Raw genomic sequence first — 27,924 nt, forward strand, 5'->3', positions numbered from 1 at the left:
CTGGATCTGAATGCCTAACCAACGCTTCCAGACCCCCAGTGTCCGGTCTGGAGAGTGATAATGGGAAATGGGAAAGGGGGATACCTAGTCAGTTGTACAACTGAACACATTCCCCTGAATATGTCTTCTGCATTTAACCCAACCCCTCTGAATCAGAGAGGTGCAGAGGGTTTCTTTAATCAACATCTTCAGCACCTGGTGATGCCTTGCTCAGGAGCAGAAGACAGATTTTTACCTTGTCAGCTCGGGGATTCGCTCCAGCAACCTTTTGGTTCCTGGTCCAATGCTCCTACCCACCAGGCTACCTGAAGTCACAAGTTCTGCTGGTCAGCTACTGCGTAGTAACCTAGCGGTGCCAAAAGCCCTGGTCTGCCCTATAAAGCCTATGTAAATTACAATCGCCAGAACTGCCAAATATTTTTAGACAGACGGTTTGGGCTCTAAAATTTGTTAATTATGATCAAGTTCGATCCCCACTGTGAATTATTTCCAAATTTGCTTCAAATCAAGATATTTGGTTAAATATTGATATATTCTGACTACCACATTTGTCGTCACACAGGACCACGTGCTGACACAGACCAATCACGGTCCAGCAGGCTACGAGGAGGCTCGCGCCCTCATGCACACTCTTCGCACGTGCACCTAAGAGGGTGTGGTGTGCTATCTAGATGAGAGCGCGGAGTCAACGAGCCTATCAAGTGGAGATAGAGGGGTTGAACAATGTCTATGGGGCTGACAGAGGATGACATGGAGATGGAGGATTGCGGCCACACTATGTTTGAGATATCAATTTAGTATAAAATTATAATTAAATACATGTTTTATTCCAAACTACATTGTATATCTGAGGTTATTTTTTATGATGACAAAATGATGCAGTTGCACAAATGATAGAGATAGTCTACAGAATCAAGATAAAATATTCTCATTGGGTTATCCAATCTAGCCTAACCGAGTTTTGATCAGTTGTTGTGATGGTAACCCATTAACTTTTTATTTTCAGGTGGAAGGATCCTGATCATATGACAGCTAGACTAGATAGGGTACTCGTGCCCACTTAACTTTGAGACAATTTTTGTTAGATTTTACAAAGAGTCACCATGCCGGCATGTTCTGTATTTAACTGTACTAATCATCACCCGAAGGAGTTTAATCTTAATTTTTTCTAATAAATAAGTCGTAATTCTGAATATCGGAAGAATTTAGTGTGAGTCGTCAGGCAAGGGGTGGACTGCTACACAACAGTGTCAGTGTGTGAGTGCATGGCTACTGTTTGATAATAAGGCCACATGTGAATATGCTAGTCTCACTGTGTCATCTGTTTAGACATTATTTGAAATAAGGATTTTCTATGTCCATTAGTATCACTCCCTGCTGGGCACACACTGGTTGAATCAATGTTGGTTTCATTATGTTAAGCCAAAGTGGAATAGACATTAAACTGACGTCTGTGCCCAGTGGGTCAGAGTCATTGCCTTTGTAGGCTAGTGGCAAGGCCTCCACATTTTTGAGATATCACTACCCGTGGTAGAACTAAACAAAACCATGTTTTTCACATCTCTAATGACTCATTATGAGATACTAATGCATCTTGGAAATATAGACCTGTAAACACAGAGATACAATAGGTGAAAAAATAAAAACTTTGAATATTTATTATATCAAATCAAATCAAATCAAATCAAATCAAATTTTATTTGTCACACATACACATGGTTAGCAGATGTTAATGCGAGTGTAGCGAAATGCTTGTGCTTCTAGTTCCGACAATGCAGTAATAACAAGTAATCTAACTAACAATTCCAAAACTACTGTCTTGTACACAGTGTAAGGGGATAAAGAATATGTACATAAGGATATATGAATGAGTGATGGTACAGAGCAGCATAGGCAAGATACAGTAGATGGTATCGGGTACAGTATGTACAAATGAGATGAGTATGTAAACAAAGTGGCATAGTATAGTATAAAGTGGCTAGTGATACATGTATTACATAAGGATACCGTCGATGATATAGAGTACAGTATATACGTATGCGTATGAGATGAATAATGTAGGGTAAGTAACATTTATATAAGGTAGCATTGTTTAAAGTGGCTAGTGATATATTTACATCATTTATATTTATTGGTAGCTGATTACTAGACAACTCTCCAAGTCAAATGTGTTCTCATTCAGTGCTGTTTGGTCCTGCCTGACAAAAATACATGCAGTTACATGTCTTTTGATGTTGTGGCTGTTGTAATCGACTCTAAGGAAAACAAGTGGCTCAGACATTAGAAATACATGTTTGGGGGGGTCCAAGGTTCCTTGAAGGATTTTGTATCTTTAGCCCCTACTCTTGCAATTCAGTCAAGAGGCCACCACAGATTATCTTTGGAGCCACCCTGGATATAGCACAAATCCAATTTGGCTGTTATAATACCGTTTGAGGGATGTTAAATCAAATGTAAATATGAAAGATAAATATGAAGAATTGTGCACAACACTCATGCCAATAAAGAGTGTTTTGGTAGTGTTTTGGTATTCAGAGTCCAATATACCCAACAAACACCTTCACCTGTGTGCACACTGAGTGTACAAAACATTAAGAACACCTTCCCAATATTGTGTTTCACCCCCGTTTTGCACTCAGAATAGCCTCCATTTGTCGGGGCATGGACTCTACAAGGTGTCGAAAGTGTTCCACAGTTATGCTGGCCATTGTTGACTCCAATGCTTCCCACAGTTGTGTCAAGTTGGCTAGATGACCTTTGGGTGGTAGGCCATTATTGATACACATGGGAAACTGTTGAGCATGAAAAACCCTGCAGAGTCGCAGTTCTTGACACAAACCGGTGCGCCTGGCACCTACTACCATACCCGTTCAAAAGCACTTAAATCATTTGAATGGCACACATACACAATCCATCTCTCAATGGTCTCAAGGCTTAATCCTTCTTTAATCTGTCTCCTCCCCTTCATCTACACTGATCGAAGTGAATTTAACCAGGGACATCAATAAGGGATCATAGCTATCACTTGGATTCACCTGGTCAGTCTATGTCTTGGAAAGAGCATGTTCTTCTTACCCTCCATGTAAATTGTCGTTGTTTATTTTGTGTTGTGTTATTCTGTTTCTAAAAGGGTTTCATATGGCTCTTGGTATAACTAGGGCTATGAGTGGCACTGCCATGCCTCTGTTGTGTATGAATTGCTGAAGCCAACTAGCTTTTCAATGTAATTTCATGTTTTTCACGACAGAAGCACATAGTAGCGTAACCAAGTTGCAGGAAAACAACCTGTAATACAACAGTAAGCCACTCGAGCAGCTCTAACATTTCACATTTTTTTCGTAGCTAAAAGTAAGTGTGCCGGGTTGATTCAACGTCTTTGGAGTGACCAGGACACGGTGAGGAGGCAAAGTATCCAATAGTGGTTGTAGTTCTGGGGCCTGACCAGGTTATACAGCTACCTGGTCATTCTGGCCAAGCTGTATCCTTCCTTTATGACTGACATGGTATTCAGGGCTGTGAGGTGATCAGTTTCCATTTCTACAACAGTTAGGTGCAGGCACTCAACAGATTCAGCTTGCCTGCCAACGAGACCCATTGACTAATTGGTATGTTATCTCATCCTGACTGATGTTGGGGAGGAGACCTGCCCATAGATCTTTCCAACACTTAATTGACTTGCTGTTTGGAGTTTTTTATGTTGAATGTGGCAAAAGACCTGCAGGTCACATCCAACATACTATATATTCCTTTATATAGGTCATTTGATTATTTGGCTGATACTTACTGTGGGTAGTTGGTGATTACAATCTGGGGCAGGCCCAGAAGGAGATGAGGAGAGTGACAGGTTACCTAGAGGTTACTTAGAGTGTAGGTCATAGACTATCAATATGAAACATGGGTTATAAACTTTGTTTTGATTTGATTTTGTTTTGATTTTTATGAGGGACGTAGCACAAATCCACAAACATATACAGCTAACTGCCAAAATAAAGGGACATACATTGTCTTAATAGGATGCTACACCATTCTTCCACAATAAATTCCTTCTGTTGATGGCGGTGAAAAAAGCTGTCTCAGGCGCCTCAACAGAATCTCCCATAAGTTTTCAATTGGGTTGAGATCCGGTGACTATGACACACACACACACACACACACACACAAACACACACACACACACACACACACACACACACACACACACACACACACACACACACACACACACACACACACACACACACACACACACACACACACGCACACACACACACGCACACACACACACACACACCCTATGCTCCTTTGAGACCCCTCTTTCAAAGTCACTGAGATCTCTTCTTCTAGCCTTGATAGTCAAAATAATGGGGTTATGTATCATTTCTATACATGACCCTAAGCATGATGGACTGTTATTGCTTAATTAACTCAGGAACCTGCTTTCAATAAAAAATGTATCCCTGATTTATTCATGTTTTTCCTTTATTTTGGCAGTTACCTGAACATTTGAAGATTATGCCTGAGCTTTTATGGAAAGTGAAGGGTTTGCAGAAGTAGTGAAACGGATCAAGCATGGCACACAAAGACCACTATCTCACAGTCAATCCCCATCCAACATACACGATCACATACAGCATCTTTGCTTAATTTTGACCATCCTAAGGGGTCTCTTGATTGCCATAGATGCCATTGTGTCCTCATAGGGATGTTGGGATTACTGAACAGTTTCCCAGACCCATGCATGAGTCACGGCAGAACGAGAGCTGATTCTTCACATTCCAGTCCAGTTCAAGTGTATTTCAATTTATTAGGGATCACTTTAGGGATCAATTTATTAGGGTTCCTGCCAAGGCAGCAGCTACTCTTTCTTGGGTCCAGCAAAATTAAGGCATTACAATTGTGATTTCAAAACACACGGTGCGCCCTCAGGCCCCTACTCCACCACTACCAGTACAAAACCCATGTGTACGTGTGTGTATAGTGCATATGTTATCGTGTGTGTGTGTGTATGCATGTGTCTGTGCCTATGTTTGTGTTGCTTCACAGTCCCTGCTGTTCCATAAGGTGTATTCTATCTTTTTTTTAAATCAAATTTGCATTAGTTACTTAATGTGTAATAGAATTCCATGTAGTCATGGCTCTATGTAGTACTGTGAGACTCCCATAGTGTGTTCTGGACTTGGGGACTGTGAAAAGGCCTCTTTTGGCATGTCTTGTGGGGTATGCATGAGTGTCCAAGCTTTGTGCCAGTAGTTCAAACAGACAGCTTGGTGCATTCAACATTCCTCTCATAATTACAAGAAGTCAATCTCTCATCCACTTTGAACCAGGAGGAGTAGGAAAGATCGGACCAATGCGGAGCGTGGTAAGTGTCTATATTTTAATGAAATGACCGAACACAAAAGAACGAGAAATAAAAGAAAACCAAAACAGTTCTGTATGGTAAAACACAGACACAGAAAACAACTACCCACAACCCATAGTGGGAAAACAGGCTGCCTAAGTATGGTTCTCAATCAGAGACAACGATCGACAGCTGCCTCTGATTGGGAACCATACCAGGCCAAACACAGAAATACATAACCTAGAATACACAACATAGAATGCCCACCCCAACTCACGCCCTGACCAAACTAAAACAGAGACATAAAATAGGAACTAAAGTCAGGACGTGACACAATGCTGCAGAAATTAGCTTGAAAGCAGTATCCGGATCAATCGGATGTATTGATCACAATATAGTAGTCATATCTAGGAAAACCAAAGTTCCAAAGGCTGGGCCTAAGATACTGTATATGAAGTCATACAATAAATGTTGTAGTTATTCCTATGTTGTTGATGTAAAGAATGTTTGTTGGTCTGTGGTGTGTAATGAGGAGCAACCAGATGCTGCAGTTGACAAATGTATGAAATTGTTTATCACAGTTACTAATAAGCATGCACCCATGAAGAAAATGACTGTGAAAACGGTTAAATCCCTGTGGATTGATGAGGAATTGAAACATTGTATGGTTGAGAGGGATGAGGCAAAAGGAATGGCACATCAGTCTGGCTGCACAACCGATTGACAAACGTACTGCAAATTGAGACAACGTGACTAAACTGAATAAAAAGTAGAATAAACTACAGTTGAAGTCGGAAGTTTACATACTACACCTTAGCCAAAAACATTAAAACTCAGTTTTTCACAATTCCTGACATTTAATACTAGTAAAGATGCCTGTCTTAGGTCAGTTAGGATCACAGCTTTATTTTAAGAATGTGAAATATCAGAATAATAGTAGAGAGAATGATTTGTTTCAGCTTTTATTTCTTTCATCACATTCCCAGAGGGTCAGAAGTTTACATACACTCAAATAGTATTTGGTAGCATTGCCTTTAAATGGTTTAACTTGGGTTAAAAGTTGCAGGTAGCCCTCCACAAGCTTCTCACAATAAGTTGGGTGAATTTTGGCCCATTCCAGAGCTGGTGTAACTAAGTCAGGTTGTAGGCCTCCTTGCTCGTACATGCTTTTTCAGTTCTGCCCAATAATTTTCTATAAGATTGAGGTCAGGGCTTTGTGATGGCCACTCCAATACCTTGACTTTGTGGTCCTCAAGCCATTTTGCCACAACTTTGGAAGTATGCTTGGGATCATTGTCAATTTGGAAGACCGATTTGCGAAAAAGCTTTAATTTCCCGACTGATGTCTTGAGATGTTGCTTCAATATATCCACATAAGAACATTCACAAGCGTCTGAGAGAAATTGAAAAAATAACAAATTTTGTGAGACTTAAGTGAGGCTTTTGACATTATCGATCATAGTCTGCTGCTGGTACAACTTATGTGTTGTGGCTTTACACCCCCTGCTATATTGTGGATAAAGAGTTACCTGGTTAACAGAACACAGAGTTTGTTCTTCAATGGAAGCCTCTCCAACATAATCCAGGTAGGATCAGGAATTTCCCAGGGCAGCTGTCTAGGCCGCTTACTTTTTTCAATCTTTGCTAACGTCATGCCACAGGCTTTGAGTAAAGTGTGTCTATGTATGTGGATAACTTAACACTATATACGTCAGCCACTACAGAAACTGAAATGACTGCAACACTTAACAAAGCGCTGCAGTTTGTTTCAGAATGGATGACAAGGACTACATTAGTCCAAAATATTTCAAAAACTAAATTTGTATTTGGGAAAAATCATTCAGTAAACCCTAAACCTGAAGTAAATCTTTAATCATTCACTAAACCCTAAACCTGATGTTAATGAATATTGTGGAAATTGAGCAAGTTGAGGTCACTAAACTGCTTGGAGTAACTGTGGATGTCATGGACAAAACATGTTGATACAATAATAGCTAAGATGGGGAATAGTCTGTCCATAATAAAGTGCTGCTCTGCCATCCTAACAACACTATCAACAACGTAGGTCATTCAGGCCCTAGTTTACAATTGGCTCAGAACAGGGAAGCACAGCTGGCCCTTAAATGTGCACGGATTGCTAACAATAATGATATGTATGTCAATCTCTCATTGCTCAAAAAGGAGGAAAGATTGATTTCATCACTACTTGTTTGTGTAAGAAGCGTACCGACCTGTCTGTTTAAACTACTAACACACAGCTCAGACACCCATGCATACCCCACAAGACATGCCACCAGAGGTCTCTTCACAATCCCCAAGTCCAGAACAGACTATGGGAGGCGCACAGTACTACATAGAGCCATGACTACATGGAACTCTATTCCACATCGGGTAACTGATGCAAGTAGTAGAATTAGATTTTAAAAAACGATAAAAGTACACCTTATGGAAAAGCGTGGACTGTGAAGTGACAGACACACATACGCACAAGCATTCTAAACACACACATTGTGGTATTGTTGTATGGTGGTATCGTGCATTTTGTGCTGTGGATATGTACTGGTGTAGCTGTGTTATACGATGTACTGTTTTATATTTTGTTTTAAATCCTGGAGGCACAAGTTGTACCACAGTGGGGGCACACTGTACAGCAAAGGCGAGGGTGTCCAGGGTTATCTTTCCTTTCGTTGAAGCCTCTGAGTTTCCTCATTGATCCTCAGAAGCTCATGACTTGGAATACTTCTGCTACCTTTTCTATATCCAGACAATGGTGTTTGAGTGTAATTATACAGGCCTATTGGAATCTCAACATAGTTGAGTTCCACAAAAATAGTTTTGAGTACAAGACATAAGTACAGTACACACATATTAAAGATGTCGTAATAGATTTTGGACGCCATAATGGATTTGGAGTGAAATCTAGGGGGGGCCCTTAACGTAACTGCAAGAGGTGGAACATATAAAATGGCAGTTTCACTGTCTCAAGCCACTTGTTTTCCTTACAGCTGATTAGATTACAATAGCCACAACATTAAAAAATATATAACTTTTAACTGAATGCATTTTTGTCAGGCAGGACCATACAGCACTGAATGAGAGCGAATTTTACTTGGAAAGTGTCTATTAATCAGGTACTAAAAAGTAAAGCTTACATTCATCATAAATATTCATAGTTGATACCTTTTGCGTTTCTGTGTTCCAGGTATATATTTCCAAGATGCATTAAGATATCCTAATGTGTACTTGTACTTGATTGAGGAATTAAGATCACTGATTAGTAATGACCTCCCCTCACCTGGTTGTCTAGTTCTTAACTGAAAAGAGGAACCAATATCCAGCAGACACTAGGCATGGAATTAGTTTAACACCCCTGGTTTAGTGGGTGTTTTCTTTAGAGTCGATTACAACAGCCACAACATCAAAAAACGTGTAACTGTATGTATTTTTGTCAGGCATGACCATACAGCACTGAATGAGAGCACATTTGTAGCCCAACCCCCTTCAGTTAGGCATTATTCTGCATGTTTTGTGTTTACGGGGTGTGACACAATATCTATACATTTTACTACTTTTGCAGTAAAATAGTTTTTCACAACTATGAACATTTCATAAATGGGAGACATTAAAGATGTGAAAAACATGGTTGTGTTTTTTCCTACAGGTAGGGGTATCTCAAAAACTGAAGCCCTTTTTGAGGATTGGCCACTCACTAGCCTAGTGTCAGTGTGAGTGTTTGAGGGTGATTGCATTTGAGTGTTACATCAGCCAGTACAAGATGTAATCTATGCATAAATTAATAAAGGGTAATCTATGCATAAATTAATAAAGGGTATGTCAACCGAGTCTTTGCTTTGGTTATACAAACATTTTTGTATCAAATAATTGACACACTGAAATAAAATTATTCTCTTTATTTCATAAATTAGACAGATACATCATAATCATAATCGTCATCAGGCACAGCTAACTGCTGATTGGCTACATTAGTCAGATGAAGGTTGGCGGTGTGATGTGATTGGCAGCATTGTGTCATAAGGTGGTCAGGCTTCCCTTAGCAAGAAGTGAAGCCCTTCCAGTAGAAGTTCTTGCAGCCAGCTTTGCGCTCGCGGGGGGGAAGGTTGTCCACTGAGCGCTCCAGGTCCTCTTTGGCCTCAGCTGTGGACCCCTCACTTTTCTGGGCCTCCACCTCAGGCAAGGACAGTTCGGATAGAATGTCCTCCATCACTTGCTTACTCCACTCCTACATGCAGGAAAAACACAGACACACATACTTTGGGAGAATACAAACACACACATATACACACCAGCAGAAGCCCATATCAACAAAAGCAAACAGAAACCTACACATGTCATACACTCACACACAAGCGACTGCGTGTGCACGCACATACACACACAGACACACACAAATGTGATCACCACCACATTAAGGCAGTGTTAATTTCCATGTCTCATTATGTTCCCGATTCCAACCTGAGTTAAGCACTTAATTCAAATTTGTATGCACTTTTCTCTCTAGGAGTATTCTGACCTTAAATTTAAGCATGAGAATAGCATGCTAGTCACCTGCTATTAATTCGGAGTGGAGAGCTAAGAAATTAAAGTGTAGCGGAGGTGTGTCTACAGATAAGATAGAGCGAACCTGCCGGCATCTACTTACTTTCCGATAGAAATAACAGCATTCTCCATGCACTATAATTTATAAATAGATAAGAGGTTGATAAGAGCAAGGTAAATTAATAATCCGTCTGGCGAAGGGGATTGTAAATACACATAGCAATTGTTTTAGATGATTGTTCCTTATGATCCCAGGGGACGAATGTGAAACCAGCCATATGGAAGAAAAATGTAAATCATATCAACATGACATGTATTGTGGCCTGTCATGCCAAATAGTGTCCCCCTCCTACGTCACAATGGGATTCGATGAGTTCTAGCTTCTGTTGCTAGGGCTGTTGCTAGAATTTGCAACATTCTGACCGGATCACTTAATGAACCAAAGCATCCGTTGCTATGCTGGTTGTTTGGCTCTATTTTACCTCATAGGAGGCTGCAGGCAGTTCTAGTTCTATTTCACCACATAAACGCTCTCTCAGTCCGCGCAAAATTATTACCTCAGAATTGCTCTCCAAGGACGTTTTTTTTTGATGGTGACAACCTGCTGCCTACCTGAGAACCCTTTCTTTACCATTAATTTGTATTAAGTACATATTGTTAAATAGGAATAAATGATATAAGCTGTTTTTATAGATTGTCATAGCTAGCTAACTTACTGTACTTATACACCCCAGCCTGCCTAGTCAGCTAGCCAGACAGTTTTATTTAGCTAACGTTAGCTAGCTACTGTAACTGTTATAGCAGCTTTCTGTTTGTATGTAGCTTGCACTTCAATGGCATCCCTCGAGGACATTTTATTTTATCTTTCCAACCATGTGAAGTACTATGAAGACACCACTGATCTCGACAAGAGGCGCAACATTCAGAGAAATTCACAATTCAGGTTAACGTTAAGCAGTTAACTTCAATTAGATAACTGGACAAATTTAGCTATGTACAACCATTTTCCATCTAACGTTAGCTAGTTGCTAGCTATACATTTAGGTCAGTGGAGGCTGCTTTTATTTTTTTATTTTTTTATTTCACCTTTATTTAACCAGGTAGCCTAGTTGAGAACAAGTTCTCATTTGCAACTGCGACCTGGCCAAGATAAAGCATAGCAGTGTGAACAGACAACACAGAGTTACACATGGAGTAAACAATTAACAAGTCAATAATACAGTAGAAAAAAGGAGAGTCTATATACATTGTGTGCAAAAGGCATGAGGAGGTAGGCGAATAATTACAATTTTGCAGATTAACACTGGAGTGATAATTTATCAGATGGTCATGTACAGAGAGATATTGGTGTGCAAAAGAGCAGAAAATAAAATAAATAAAAACAGTATGGGGATGAGGTAGGTAAAAATGGGTGGGCTATGTACCGATAGACTATGTACAGCTGCAGCGATCGGTTAGCTGCTCAGATAGCAGATGTTTGAAGTTGGTGAGGGAGATAAAAGTCTCCAACTTCAGCGATTTTTGCAATTCGTTCCAGTCACGCAGAGAACTGGAACGAAAGGCGGCCAAATGAGGTGTTGGCTTTAGGGATGATCAGTGAGATACACCTGCTGGAGCGCGTGTTACGGGTGGGTGTTGCCATCGTGACCAGTGAACTGAGATAAGGCGGAGCTTTACCTAGCATGGACTTGTAGATGACCTGGAGCCAGTGGGTCTGGCGACGAATATGTAGCGAGGGCCAGCCGACTAGAGCATACAGGTCGCAGTGGTGGGTGGTTTAAGGTGCTTTAGTGACAAAACGGATGGCACTGTGATAAACTGCATCCAGTTTGCTGAGTAGAGTGTTGGAAGCAATTTTGTAGATGACATCGCCGAAGTCGAGGATCGGTAGAATAGTCAGTTTTACTAGTTTGGCGGCGTGAGTGAAGGAGGCTTTGTTGCGGAATAGAAAGCCGACTCTAGATTTGATTTTCGATTGGAGATGTTTGATATGAGTCTGGAAGGAGAGTTTACAGTCTAGCCAGACACCTAGGTACTTATAGATGTCCACATATTCAAGGTCGGAACCATCCAGGGTGGTGATGCTAGTCAGGCGTGCGGGTGCAGGCAGCGAACGGTTGAAAAGCATGCATTTTGGTTTTACTAGCGTTTAAGAGCAGTTGGAGCCCTTCATGATGTTGACATGCATGAAACCAAGGCTTTTTCGATCACAGAAGTCAACAAATGAGGGTGCCTGGGGACATGCAGGGCCTGGGTTTACCTCCACATCACCCGCGGAACAGAGGAGGAGTAGTATGAGGGTGCGGCTAAAGGCTATCAAAACTGGTCGCCTAGAGCGTTGGGGACAGAGAGTAAAAGGAGCAGATTTCTGGGCATGGTAGAATATATTCAGGGCATAATGCGCAGACAGGGTTATGGTGGGGTGCGGGTACAGCGGAGGTAAGCCCAGGCACTGGGTGATGATGAGAGAGGTTGTATCTCTGGACATGCTGGTTGTAATGGGTGAGGTCACCGCATGTGTGGGAGGTGGGACAAAGGAGGTATCAGGGGTATGAAGAGTGGAACTAGGGGCTCCATTGTAAACTAAAACAATGATAACTAACCTGAACAACAGTATACAAGGCATATTGACATTTGAGAGAGACATACAGCGAGGCATACAGTAATCACAGGTGTTGAATTGGGAGAGCTAGCTAAACAGTAGGTGAGACAACAACAGCTAATCAGCTAGCACAACAACAGCAGGTAAAATGGCGTTGACTAGGCAGGGAGGGTCGGATTAACTACACACAGAGCCTGAGTGCGGCTGGGGCCGACAGATAAAACATAAACAAGCAGAATGGAGTACCGTGATTAATGGACAGTCCAGCATGCATCAGCTATGTAGCCAAGTGATCAGTGTCCAGGGGGCAGCGGTGGATGGGGCAGGGAAGCTAGACTGGCGAGTATTATCCAGGTAAAAAAAACTGGCTGGCTGTGCAGAAGGTAAAGCCGCTGGCAGTGGCTAACAATGACTAAATAGCTTGTAGCTAGTTAGCTTCTGGAGGTTCTTGAATGTGTTCTAAAAATTAAAAATAATAGCGATTCCGTATCACATTGGGTGAGGCAGGTTACCGGAAGGTATAATCAAATAAAAAATCGAAAAGAGATTGAAAGTAAATATGGGTCCAGTGAGTGGTTGGGCTGGCTTGGGACGCGGCGATTCAGACAGTTAGCAGGCCTGTGCTAACAAGGTAACAGTTAGTAGGCCGGGGCTGAGCAAGGTAGCAGTTAGCGGACCGGGGCTAAACAAGCTAGCAGTTTGCAGGCCGAATTAGCAAGCAAGCAGATAGCAAGGGCTAGAAAGTTAGTCTTTGGGGGACGTCGCGATAGGGTGAGTCTGTTTATGCCTCTTCATGCGGTGACATCGATAGACCGGTCGTGGGTCCGGATATTGTAGCTCAGGAGTATGCTTCGGTGGTAGCACAGGAGCTCTGGCCGGGCTAGCTTCAAGCTAAGTGGATGGAAACGCTAGCCAGGAGTAATCATCCGGGGTTGCGGTTAGCTAGTTAGCTAGTTGTGAAGATCCAGCTGAAAATGTTCCGTTTGATTGATAATAATAGGTCCGTTATGCTCTGGTTAGAGTCGCGTTGTTCGAACTGGCGAGAGCTTTCCGAGCTAAAGGTTAGCTGATGACCAGTTAGCTGATGACCGCTAGCAATGGTTTGCTGGTAGTTAGCTGGCTAGCTTCAGTTGAGGGGTTCCGGATCCGAAGTAAATATAAGTACTTTAGAAAAAAAAGCAGATCCGCGCTACATTGGGTGAGGCGGGTTGCAGGAGAGTATTTCAAAGTTGAGGTTTAGCAAAATGTTTTAAAAGATATGCGAAGAAAAATATGTAAAAAAACGATATATACAACACGTCCGACTGCTACGCCATCTTGGACTGAAAGAGCCATCCGCTGAGGGGAGGATGGCTCATGATAATGTCTGGAATGGATTACATGGAATGTTATCAAACATGTGGTTTCTATGTGGTTGATACCATTCAATTGACTCCATTCCAGCCCATATTATGAGCCGTCCTCCCCTCAGCAGCCTCCACTGATATAGTTATATGTTTGTCATATTGAGGTGTCTAGCTATAAGTTAAACCTGATCAATCAAATGGACAGGTGTAAACTAGGTGTCTTCGATAGACAGACACAGGGGGGTCTGTCTATCGAAGACATTGTATATACAATTATTGCAAATTCTGTATAGTCTTTCACATTTTTGATTGACTTAGTGTTGTTGTTTGTCCATTGCTATTTTTGTATAATGTACTTTCAGATCACTGAAACCCCACCTGATGTGGTGGAAGTTGTCAAACCAGATCAGAACGCCTTCGAGTACTACCTTCAGGCACGGACTGAGAAGGATGTGGAGGTTTTTGACCAGGTAAAAATTATTGCCTGTTGTTCATTTATTTTATAACACTGCGCTAATCCATCAAATTGTCTCACAGTAAAGTGTAACCTGTGTGTTTGCTTCTTTATGTCTCTGTCTCCTATCCTTTTCCGTTAATGTCTGGGTATCTGCCCAACACCCAGATGTGGATCCACCTGATGTCCTCCATTACCAACCAACCACCTTCCAACTTTTCATTACATCATCTACAGCTACTGTTGTCATGTTGCCATTATCTGCTAAATTGTAATTATTTCGCCACTATAGCCTATGTATTGCCTTATCTCCCTAATCTTACTACATTTGCACACACTGTATATAGATTTTTCTATTGTGTTATTGACTGTACGTTTGTTTATCCCATGTGTAACTCTGTGTTGTTTTTTTCAAACTGCTTTGCTTTATCTTGGCCAGGTGGCAGTTGAAAAATGAGAACTTGTTCGCAACTGGCCTACCTCGTTAAATAAAGGTCATTTAAAAAATTAAATCTGCTAAAAAAGGTATCTTGCTCTATCATACTGGATACATAATATGTGAGATACACAGATTAACTAACAACACTAGCACTGCATACACTCGGATAGAATGAGAGCAGCAGAGAGCAGCAGAGAGCAGCAGTGCCTGGACATTTCAAGTCCCCTTCTGAGACTGTCTGCCTGTTGACAGGCAGAATTCCACACACTAGAATTCAGTATTTTAGTCTATGATTGTCATGTGAGTGCACAAAAAAATCTGTGAAAATAAATGAATGACACAACCTTACCAAAAAAGATCAAAGTTTATGTATTAAAATATTGCCAGAATGGTTTTCACGACTGTTTCACAATGTGTTAATTATTGTAAATTGTAAGGTATCCTTTGATGGTATTTATTTGTTCCACATTATTCATTGTTGCATCCTATGACCGACAACAGCTACATATACGAGCTATGCGAGATATATATTTTATAAATCATAATAGAGGACTACTGAAATGATATTATTTCAGTGTAGATAAGGGAAGGGCAGGTTAAAATAAAACATGACAGTCAGACAAGCCAGTTTATGAATCAAACATATTTGCATATGAATGGATATGAAATTAGCTGAATTCCTGATCTGTAAGGTAAGTAAACTTTAATGTGTCAAGTAGATTACACATTTTCTTTGCCATTTCTGAAACGTAGCAATGTTTAAGACATGGACTTCATGTTGTAGTGTTAACAAGGTACCCAAAAGTAGTTAGAATTAATGTTTTCATTTGATTAGCTTAACAACTTGTTTAAACAGCAAAATTGTTGCGGAAATCAGCCTTGTTTGCACAGCAATGATGAAAAGAACGTAATTTAGGCTGTAATGATCTCCAAAATTCTAATCATTAGGTCATCACACCGTTGATATAGCAACGGATGCTAATAGTTGATCGAATCCCATTGTGACGTAGAGTGGGACACTGACTGGGGGACATTATTTGTCATGACAGGCCCCTTTAAAACAGTGAAATAGGCTATAAATAGCTATGCCGTTATTCAGAATTTTAATTGTGTGCCCTCGTAATTTGCATGGATGAAATTAGGACACCAGAGGCTTCTGCAGGGCTGAAACTCCCGAGTTTATGTATGTGCTTCAGAGTGTTTTAATTATAGCCCATGCCCGGGTATTTTTTATTTATTATTTTTTTTACAATTTGTATCATGTAAAATGTTAACCACTATCAGGAGCCACCATCATTTAAGACTGTCACTTTAGTCTAGCATTAGTGGATCATATTAGGCTAACGTTGTTCAACAATTTGGGATGTAGCCTATTTGAACCATTATGGAACTCCGACCACATGTAGCGGGTTAAACCTGGAGCCTGGCACACGTTTCTCGACGACTGGACCGTTGTCATACAGTCCCATGATTAGTGAGAATAAGCTAAGCAGGATTGGTCCTGGTCAGTCCCTGGATGGGAGACCAGATGCTGCTGGAAGTGGTGTTGGAGGGCTAGTAGGAGGCACTCTTTCCTTTGGTCTAAAAAATATCCCAATGCCTCAGGGCAGTGACACTGTGTAGGGTGCCGTTTTTCGGATGGGACGTTAAACGGGTGTCATGACCCTCGGAGGTCATAAATGCTCTCCAAATCAGATAGGAGGATAATATTTGTTTTCTATCAACAGATAATTGAGAGCTGTACAAAAACACACAGCAGCATGCAAATACTTTTTCATGTTTGGTAGAAAACATTTGGTTTGTAAAATGAGAAACTTTACAGATGAGGTGCTGCGATATGCACTGTCAGAGTGAGCTGTGCATGACTAACTAGTGAGTCATTTGTATGAGAAAGTGTCACTCAGACCGACGTGATTGTCGGTCATAGGAGGGAATGATGGAAATCTCCTTCTTGAGAAATATCGGTGTCTATTGGAGTTCACACCCCTATTACATGTAACAACTGAAATTTCACAGTCAGATTCCTCCATGCACATCTGAATCTGTGGCAGAAAGATGTGTATATGACACAGAATGAATTAAGATACACAAACTCCCCACTGGGCAAACCACTTCATTTCAACTTGGATAATTGGGTAATGTTTGGTTGAGACGGGGACCAATGAGATTACAATCAGGGTTGGGTAGGTTACTTTGCCTTGTTTTACCTGAGCATAACCCCAAAACTAAGGATTTATTATTATCCAGTCCTACTCTAGTTTATGATTTTGTTGTCATGGAAGACTGATTGGGCTCATTGGTTTGAGTTGCGCTCATGGAATGGCATGCTTTGAGCACTACTGAAAAGTGCTATTTACATGTGAAAAATGAATGCCATATGTTGCATTTGCTATAGGCCTACTGTTTACCTTTTTGCTGGTGACACTTTATATATTGATAACATGCAGCTGTTTAAAGGGCAAATCCACAGATGTAACAATAGAAAAATGGTCAACACGTCTGTTTTGGTAAAAAGCTAAGGGATGGGCCTGTTGAAATGTAACCACTTTCAGATTAAAAGACAGAGCTATGGATGCAAGGACCGACCATCCATGATATCAAAATGATTGTTTTAACCAAGGTATGTGGCTATACAGTGTTTGTTTACATTTACAATGTTTAAAAACATTGGAGAAAAACAAGCTTATATTTTGGGTTGAATTAAGCTCATGAGGCATTTATAAGTTATATTCTTCAAGAATCAATGTATATATATATATATATAACAAGCATTTATTCAAGTTGGATAATCTTTGGCTGAAGACAGCAGTTGCACCATTGGAAGACTTAGCTTGGACTATAGCCTACAAAAGCCTATGCCTGCTCTTTTCCTGCGATCCATCAAACGCATTTGGTGTGTCATCATAATGGTCTCTGACTTGTGGAACAAACTTAAACTTGCACCTTTTTTCAATGCTGATTTAAAGGTCATTAAGAAAACAGAGAAGTGTCCCAATTTTTTTTACCGAACATCCTTTCTGAATTTAAAAGTAATCCTCGAAGTAATCATCTAGTTTTTCAAAAGTATCTGTAATCTGATTACAATATTTCTGCTGGTAATGTAACGGATTACAGTTACCGCTATTTTTGTTACCGTTTTTTTAGTAATCCCTTAAATGTAACGGATTACATTAAAAGCTATAATCACCCACTCAAAAATAATAAACCTTTGTTGAATTTACAATTTTCAACCATCTAAAAGCACAACCAAATTCCAATGGAAAAACAATGTCTGGTTTTTGGTTTAGTTGTCACCTAAATCCCTGTGTTTTCAACCATTTAAAAGCACAGCATAGTTAAAATGGTAATAGAATGTCAGAAATGTTGTTCATTTATATATCAGATTAATGTGTTATCACTGCTTCATCTAATAGCAGAACCAAATTTCCTGGATTGCAGTTGAGATTACATTAAAATGACATGGTGCAAGTAAGCGATAAATGCCGTTTGAGATTCTGCGCAGATTATTAAAGCACTTCTTACAGCCAAATCTCCACAGAACTGCGAAGACATATGCATGCTATCTTGAACATGCATGCTTTATATGATTACATAGACATTTATAGCTACAGTAACCTCCAAATGTGGCCATGGATGTGTTGCTCATTTTAAGGTTAAATGTCACATTAGTTTGTAAAATAACCTTAACTTTAGGCCACTCACTGCATTACAAAAGTAATACTGAATTGTGTTCTGTTGACAATGCAACAAAATACAATTTAAAGGAGATCTGGGCCACTGGCTTAATCACATTCTTTAAATTGGAGACGTGAATCCAACATATCATTTGTTAAATTGTCAACAAGTTAAGAGGGTATTTACTGTATTCCCAAAGTGATATTGAGTTATGTTATGGGGCAGCAGGTAGCCTAGTGGTTAGAGTGTGGGCCAGTAACCGAAAGTTTGCTGGATCGAAACCCTGAGCTGACAAGGAATAAATCTGTCGTTCTGCCCCTGAACAAGGCAGTTAACCCACTGTTCCCTGGTAGGCCATCATTGTAAATTGGGAAATTTGTTCTTAAACCAACTTGCCTAGTTAAATATATATATATATTTTTTCAAATGTTTGGTTGTCAACCCAACCAAATATCAACATTTGAAGGAGTTTATATTCTGCTTTGATAGTTCCATCTATGCCACTGCTTTCTTTCCAGCTTTCTACAAATTCATAATTGGTACGTTAGATTCACGTCTCCATCTCGACCAAAAAGTTAAAGAATATGACTAAATCAAATCAAACTTTAATTCACTTTAAATCAAGTTTGATTTGATTTACTCCTATTCTTTAATGTTGATATGCATGGCACATATTGAACTATCCAAGCAGAAGATTCATCTCCTTCTGATGTTGATATTTGGTTGCACTGACAACAAAAACCAATTCATTATCACTAAATATTATTACATTTGAAATCAACCAGAGCTTAAAACCATAGGCCCATATATAGTCTATATTAAGTTAAGTTGAATTCTAGGTTGAATTTAACAATAGCTGTTGATGACTTTGCAAATACAGGCCTAAATAGCGTCCTTGATGATATATGAGTGATAAAGTACGGTCACATTTCATTTGCTCTGTTAAAACTATCTTTGGGATGACTTTGGTAGCAACAGTGAATCTATTTCGTTTTTCTTTGGAGATCTCTCAAGAATCCCTCTCATGATAGCATATTGGTAATAATGTGACAAATATCATAGCTATGCAGGACTGGGCTTGGTTAAAACCCTTGAATGGGAGACCAAAATGTAGCTGTAGATAAATCAATTCTCCAGTAGGATGTGTTGCCCAGCCTATTGTTTTTTTCCCTTCTGATAGTGGATATAACATTGAAGATATGACATTGTTTTAAAGGTACAAATTCAACATATTTTATACAAGGATTGTCTATGTTGAAATTTGGTTACCATGATGACATAATCCTGTGGTTGAAATGTCACCCTCAAAACAACAGTTTATGTTGACTTTTCTCCAATCCAATGTATTTTCCATATAGAGTCCACATCACAAGACGTTGACAAATTACGTTGAAACAACATTGATTCAACCAGTTTATGCAAAGTGGGTCCTTACTCGAGAGTGACTGTCTGTGTTGACTATGTCCACCAACAATGACCGTAACCAAAATTTTCCAAATCATATATTCAACTAAAAAAATAGAGAAAACACTTATGGGATGGGAATACTGTATACAATAACAGTATATGACTAAAACAGCTCTGATACTGTATACAACTATCAGGCCCAGTTCATACTTGCATGTTTTGGCTTGACAACTGAAAATATTCATTTTAGTCCAGGAGTAATCAAATCTGAGTTTGGAGGTCCGGAATACTGCTGGTCTTCAACCTGATAGTTAATTGCATCCACCTGGTGTCCCAGGTCTAAATCACGCTTTGATTAGAGGGGAATAATGAAAATCAACAGTGGAACTGGCTTCGAAGTCCAGATTAGAATTTACCTGCAGTAGTCACTGCTGTTACTAATGTTGCCTAATTAAAGAGGTACACGAGACCTGTCAGCTGTAGTGAGTCTATGCCCTAGTATGTGTATAGTATGTGTGTGAGTATGTGATAACCTGACCACAGACTGTTTAACTGAATTCCATTGTGTTTTGGTGTGTAAGTCTGTTTCACTGTGAAGCGAAGGGCACTGTACTGTATGTGAGTCACAGTGTGGACTATGCTGTACCTGTTTTACTAACGACACATTATGTTCTCATAGTGTCAATAGTGGTGTTCCGGAATCGTTGTGAGAGATGTACTCTACTGTATTCATGTTCTCGTGTCATGACACGAACAGTGCATGCTATCTGTGTGACCATGTCATTGGCTTCTCACCTGTGTGCAGCATAGAGGTACTCGTAGAATTGTAATTAGTGTAATCCTATGAGAGCAATAATTTAACTGCCCTATACTTTCCTATATGGACCTCTTCCTTCTTCTGAACCACCCTTTCATTTGGTATGTGTATGCCATAGGAGGCAGCTGAGGGGAGGACAGCTCATAATAATGGCTGGAATGGAGTAATGCCATTGCAGACATTGCTATGAGCCTGTTCTACCCAATTAAGGTGTCACCAGCCGTCTGGGGTGTGTGCCAGTGTCAAAGGCTGCTTACCTGTGTGGCAATGCTAGCGGCACGGGCCCTCTGAAGGAGTCGGCGGCTGCGGAGGTCCAGGTCTGGCTGCGAGGCGGCTCCTTGGCTGCAAATGGCCAGGGCCAGACCCAGCAGGGCCAGTGCACAGTGGATTTGGGAGAACTTCATGTCCAACAGAGCTGAGTTGGGTTTGCAGGGACGAGACACGGTGAGCTAAGCTGGACCGGGGTGTGCTGGATCTAGATCAGTTGATATGGAGCAGGCCTGGTTCTGTTGATGAGGGTTCTGTGGGGCTCTTATAAAGAGCTCGCCCTCTCAGCTCGTCACTCTGCTTCCTGGGTTGAGTGACAGGTGGCCTGTCAGGGATGTGGGGGGTGTGGACCACCAACCTCTTTCCCCACCGGCTGCCTGGCGATGATGGAATACAGTGTCATAAACCACTTAGAAACACTGTACGCTTTTTCTTAATCTCTTTGTTCAGCCATTTAGTCACAATGCAGCTCCTCTGAGACTTATTGATTTTAGATGGAGGCACGACAATAAAACAATTAGCCAATATGGATTTAGCAGACAGCGCTAATCTAAATACAAATAGAAAATGTCTGCTTCATAAAAGCCTTTAAAAACAGGAAGCAAGAGTCATCGCTTAAATGTAAAATATTAAACTTAAGTGATGACATCACGGAATACTGCCGAACAAAAGATTCCTTGCCATTGATTGCTACAGTGGGATCAACATGTTAGCCTTTGTTTATATAAAATATGAAAAATATAATTTTGTTTGCCATGTTTAACACAGTTTCCATGAATTACAAGGTTAAAATTGTATACTGTCTGCTATTTACTGTTGCACTTGCATACTGTATTGTGGATATGTATTTGTTGAAGTGTGATTTGAAAAGGCCTATTCTGAAAGGAATAATAGACTGAGTGCTATCTGTCTGATATCCCTCAGACAGCATTACATGGAATGCCTTGGAATAAAATCAAATTATAGATTTCACACAATCTAATTAGTAGGTTATTTCTGTTTATGCTGAAATGTCTTCATTTTACTGTAGCTCTTCACTGCTCCCCTGTGGCCATGGATTGCAGACATAAACTACAATAAGCTTTGCCAGACGTTGTCAATGCAAGTTTAACCTTCATCCCCAGGCCCAATGGCTGGTGGACGACATGAAAGCAATTTTGATCAGGATAAAAACACAATAGGACACGTCTTCATTAAAAATGTTTGGAAGTCTACAATTTAAAATAGCAACAAAAAATATTGTCACGCCTACCTACATGTCTCTAACTGTGTTACAACACTATTGAGCTTGGAAATGACAGGTGACCTGTACAACTGTATGATTAATGGTATAGCAGAGCTTTAGGGTTGTTAAAAGGACATGTAAATTACATTTAGTGGTTGCAGCATTTCAATGGCACAGAAAATGTGCATCGGACGCACATGCACGCACACGCACGCAAGCACCCCCATACACACGCACGCACACACACACACACACACACACACACACACACGGAACCACCCCCATACGCACACACACACACACGCACGCAAGCACCCCCATACACACACACACACACGGAAGCACCCCCATACGCACACAAACAAGTGTGACAAACACAGACAGATTCCATTCTGAACTGTTTCAGTTCATTACAACTATGGAGGGGAAATGTTGGGCATACAATGCTTCAGACCCTTATTTATTAAATACATGTGGCTGCTGCTTGCAATACAAAATAACAAGAGCGGCCTTTGAGTTAATTTCTATGGGCAGTTATACAAGGCAGTTTAATTTACCAAACCCCTACGCTTGTGGCTGAGAAATTAAGATGATACAGTAGATGATATACACAGTACTATGGCAGAAAGTTAAGTAATTGCTTTACCTTTAAGTTAATTTAGCACTTCCTGGAACAGAAAATTATTCAACTCAAGGCTGACAACAGTCTCTTTTTTTAAATACATCTCTAAACGAACTCAAGCTATAGAATACAATTTGCACATGAATGACATTACCATTAGGGAGTGAAGGAATTCACACAGAAATGAGCATCGAAACACAATGTTAATGAAGTGCATCGGTTATACAAGAGTTAAGTGCAACAGTGTCCATACGGACAACACTTTTCTGGCTCAGAAGTATAGTACAATATTTTGTTTGAAAAGCAAGGAGGTCAGTTAAAAAGGGTGCAGGCAAGGCACAACATTGGAAAGCAATATGGAAATCAAGGTGATATTATTGTACAGATAAGTGGGAAATGCATAGCCTACTCACTTTTGTATTAAATGTGATTAACACAGTGGGTATGGTTCCATTGGAAAGAATACATAGAAAGGGTCCAAATTGAAGTTTTATGCAACACGCCAATGGATAGTGAAATTATGATAACTATATCTCTCCATATAAATACTACACTAAAGCTCAATCTATTTAAAGGGCCAAGTTGAGAGCATGTTAACAAATTCTTAATCATATTATTCAATATCTCCCTGATAAGGTGATTATTACAACATAATTGATTTATGTCCATTGTGGGTATACAGCAGTATTCAAACAACTACAGTGTTTACACATCTAAGATAAAGTTACTAAGACATTCTAATGAAAATACATTTAGTGATATGTTAAATAATTTGTTAAATGTTATATGTTATATATGTTAAATAATTTTTTGCTAAATAATTTTTTGGTAACACTTTACTTATGTCGGTATAATGCATTATGACTTGTTATAAGCATGTATTGTCTCTCAATCTTTTATACACATACATCTGTTAAAACTCAGGAGCACTCTGAGATGCTACAAAGATATTGTAAAGGCAGTGCATTATTTATTTATTTTTTATTTATTTTTTCACCTTTGTTTAACCAGGTAGGCTAGTTGAGAACAAGTTCTCATTTACAACTGCGACCTGGCCAAGATAAAGCATAGCAGTGTGAACAGACAACAACAGAGTTATACATGGAGTAAACAATAATCAAGTCAAGTCAATAACACAAAAAGAGTCTATATACATTGTGTGCAAAAGGCATGAGGAGGTAGGCGATTAATTACAATTTAGCAGATTAACACTGGAGTGATAAATGATCAGATGATCATGTGCAAGTAGAGATACTGGTGTGCAAAAGAGCAGAAAAGTAAATCAATAAAACAGTATGGGGATGAGGTAGGTAAATTGGGTGGGCTATTTACAGATGGACTATGTACAGCTGCAGCGATCGGTTAGCTGCTCAGATAGCAGATGTTTAAAGTTGGAGAGGGAAATAAAAGTCTCCAACTTCAGCAATTTTTGCAATTCGTTCCAGTCACAGGCAGCAGAGAACTGGAAGGAAAGGCGGCCAAATTAGGTGTTGGCTTCAGGGATGATCAGTGAGATACACCTTCTAGAGCGCGTGCTACGGGTGGGTGTTGCCATCGTGACCAGTGAACTGAGATAAGGCGACGCTTTACCTAGCATGGACTTGTAGATAACATGGAGCCAGTGGGTCTGGCGACGAATATGTAGCGAGGGCCAGCCGACTAGAGCATACAGGTCGCATTGGTGGGTGGTATAAGGTGCTTTAGTAACAAAACGGATGGCACTGTGATAAACTGCATCTAGTTTGTTGAGTAGAGTATTGGAAGCTATTTTGTAGATGACATCGCCAAAGTCGAGGATCGGTAGGATAGTCAGTTTTACTAGAGTAAGTTTGGCGGCATGAGTGAAGGAGGCTTTGTTGCGAAATAGAAAGCCGACTCTAGATTTGATTTTGGATTGGAATGCATCATAATGCATTACACTCGCTGGCTTTAAGTGAAATGTTCACGCTTTTCCCTCCAAACTCAATTGCTGATAACAAAACTGATCCTAGTTCAGCTGTCTGGCGTTAACAGCTGATCTGTAACTGATGTACTCCCAATAAGGTACCAATCTTCTACCAGATTGCTATCATACTCTTAGCACACAATAGACAACATAACATTCAACAAACAGACAGGCCATCAGGTAACTAGACAGGCAGTTAAAGTGGAATTCCACCACTTTTTAAACTTGAATTCTTCATCTCCAGCACCATTTTCAGTTTTAATGTTGATGACATCATGTGTTTCTTCTTATCTTTTTAACTACAGACCATTTGCACATACAGTATGTAGACTAGTATGGTGCTGGAGATAATGAATATGAGGTTTAAAAGTGGTGGAATTCAATCTGAACTTTTCATTCAAATGTGCATCCAGTAATGAGAAAAATGTGTTTCTGCCCAGGCTAAATGAGTTCATTCAGCATGCTGTAGGTAATAGAGCAGCAGTAGCAGTAAGGAGAAGGAGAGGCCATGCAGACTGCAAAACATCTCTGGATTCAGTGGGAAATTCTTATTGTTATTTGACAAAATGTGAGAGTGAAAGGTGCAAAACATGATTTTTGCACCATGGATTTTGCATTATTTTAGATCACCAGTTTTGTTGTGTGTGCATTTTTTACAACTTTTGCACAAAACATTTTGTATTATTTAAGACTTTTGAGTCTGACAGTTTTTTTTTCAGTGTGAAGAGCATTCCTCCCTCTCCTTATTACATAGCATCCAACAAGAGTCCTCAGGCAGTCAGGCACTTTGTCAGGCAGTTAACTTTCCATTCAAATGTATCAAAAAGACTGAGTCCTAGATTCAATCAGTTCAGCGTTAACCCGCGATAACCAACAACTGCATAGCATATAATTTATTTTGTTTAGGGCGGTGTCGGAGGTGTAACTGCATTGGAGATGTAAAATCCACAAGCTGCTCCTGGCTATATACACCAAGTCACATTAGTAGAAATCCCATGCAGTGATACAAGTTCAAACACGGGAATGTGAGAATCTACACCTCGTTTAGGCTGATATAAATCCTTATTATTTTATTTTGTGATTTTTGAGTGTCATTATTTATATATAGCCTATGTTACCGAGGTCAGCCTGCCTGCTAGCGAGAACCCCTTCCTCCTGATTCGGGCTCACACTGATGCTCGAACCTAGGACCTCTGCCTTGCTAACACACGTGACCGCCTTCCTTGACATACCAACCATTTTTTTTTTGAGCTACTGGAAAAATATCGAATTAAATTGCTCCTTCGGATACATTTCACGCTAGCTGTGGAGTGAGCTTATGGTATGTTGTTAACTCTGTTACACTCACCCCTTCTCAACTTGCTTCAAAGCAAGTGATTCCGGATGATGACCTGAGCCCAACTGCTCATCAGGGTCACGGCACCACTGTTATGGACGTCACAACACTTACTTAGCGAGAACCCCTTCCTCCTGATTCGTCCCAAACCAAGGCTCAAACCTAAGACCTCTGATTTTCTAGCAAATGTGTCAACATATTAACTGTTTGACATATATTGAAAAATATATTTATTCGATAGCGCCATCAGCTCCAACGCATGATTATGCTCTGCACCTGTCGGTTATCACGGCTTAATGCTGAACTGATTGAATCTAGTCCTGGATCACACTGACCATCTGCCATAAAACAGTCAGTCATAAAACAGTCATTTAGTAATAAAAACAAAATACAAACAAACAATAAAACTGTAAAACTGAGAACAAAACGTCAGATTGAGCAGATGCCACTAACAGGTTGCGTCTCAATAGTCTTTCCTTGTTTCCTTGTGCACTCTCCTTCTGTCTATCCCTTGCTGAAAACATCAGCGTGAGCCGAGGAGAGGACTGGAGGGGATGAAACATAGAAAACAGGATCAGCGCATGTAAGAATTGAGACATCCTTTGGTATCCCAGGAAGCACAATGATTGAAACACTGTCTTTATTGAATTCATCAGTCTCTCTGTTGCCCTACAGTGGCTGATAATGGGAGGTGCATCTCCAGTTTATTCCCTATCAGTTCTAGCTCTTAGGGTCACTGCCACTGCTTCATACAGACCTGACAGTGACTGACTATACTCCCCTGCTAGTCTCCTTTCACTGTCTGAGGCCTGGGTTTACTGCGTTAGCAGAAGAAGAAGTGTGAGCATACGTCAGACCACATTACAGAAATGCATTGATGAATACTCTACTGCGATGTTGCAGCTGTAGGCACAAAGTTCCTTTATATAATTATGGAACTAACTGAGACATGGTTTTCAAATGAATATTACAGCACTCACTAGTTCATCAATAGAGTGCCGGATAATGTGAAAACACCGGGTAAATGTGTACTGTATAATGAATTACTATATGAAGAAGACAATATTCACGATATGCTGGTTTTACCTGAACATGTTGTTGGGGTCCAACAAGGCCAGCCAGTAGCTGTAGGAGTCAGTGTAGTAGTTGCAAGTCCCTCGCCTATGGCACTCAATGAAGGGAATCTTCCGGAACTCTTCTAGGCAGGACCACGAAGAGGCCAGCAGCTGACCAGAGCCAGCCCCTGTTTGCTGTGAACACACTTTACATATATAACATGATATCATATGATATAGCACAGAATGTCATCTTTAGCACTACCAGAGTTCTATTACCAGCAAACCAAGACTCTGAAAATCATTGTGGACACATGGTGCATTCAGAAAGTATTCAGACCCTTTTTACACATTCTGTTACGTTCACAGCCTTATTCTAAAATTGATTTAAATTGTGGGGTTTTTTCATCCTCAATCTACACACAATACCCCATAATGGCAAAGCACTGTTTTACAGGAAACTAATTGACAACATACTTTCAGCAATCTTATAGGAAAGGACATTCAACAAGCATAGCAGTTACACAAATGACTGATGATCAGCTGAGAGAAATTGATGATCAAAAATATTGTGGGGGCTGTTTTGTTAGACTTCAATGCAGCTTTTCACATTATCGATCATAGTCTGCTGCTGGAAAAACAAATGTGTTAGGACTTTACAACCCCTGCTAATATTTTTTGATAAGAGTTATGTCTAACAGAACACGTGTTCTTTAATAGCAATCTCTCCAATATAATCCAGGTAGAATCAGGAATTCTCCAGGGCAGGTGTCTAGGCGCCTTACTTTTTTCAATCTTCACTAACGACATACCACTGGCTTGAGTAAAGCGAGTGT

At 40.2% G+C, this 27,924-nt stretch overlaps 1 protein-coding gene across 1 annotated transcript; it reads right to left on the reverse strand.

Annotated features, from left to right (window-relative positions):
• Positions 1 to 9,268: 9,268 nt before the first annotated feature.
• LOC139382799 (somatostatin-2-like) lies at positions 9,269 to 27,272 on the reverse strand. The gene is made up of 3 exons (XM_071127012.1): positions 27,120 to 27,272; positions 20,896 to 21,282; positions 9,269 to 9,581 (listed from the first exon to the last, which is right to left on the reverse strand). Exons 2-3 carry the CDS (start codon positions 21,040 to 21,042, stop codon positions 9,393 to 9,395), a joined length of 336 nt encoding a protein of 111 aa, XP_070983113.1. The 5' UTR covers positions 21,043 to 21,282; positions 27,120 to 27,272; the 3' UTR covers positions 9,269 to 9,392.
• Positions 27,273 to 27,924: the final 652 nt, after the last annotated feature.

Source organism: Oncorhynchus clarkii, chromosome 24, assembly GCF_045791955.1.
Source record: "Oncorhynchus clarkii lewisi isolate Uvic-CL-2024 chromosome 24, UVic_Ocla_1.0, whole genome shotgun sequence".
Classification (NCBI taxonomy): Eukaryota; Metazoa; Chordata; class Actinopteri; order Salmoniformes; family Salmonidae; genus Oncorhynchus; species Oncorhynchus clarkii.

What these genes read in the sequence shown, in the direction of transcription:
- LOC139382799 (XM_071127012.1), bottom strand. Translation starts at nt 21,042, where the DNA reads ATGAAGTTCTCCCAAATCCACTGTGCACTGGCCCTGCTGGGTCTGGCC. An exon ending in CCGCTAGCATTGCCACACAG is followed by an intron (nt 9,582 to 20,895) that starts GTAAGCAGCCTT and finishes TCCTGCATGTAG; the next exon opens with GAGTGGAGTAAGCAAGTGAT.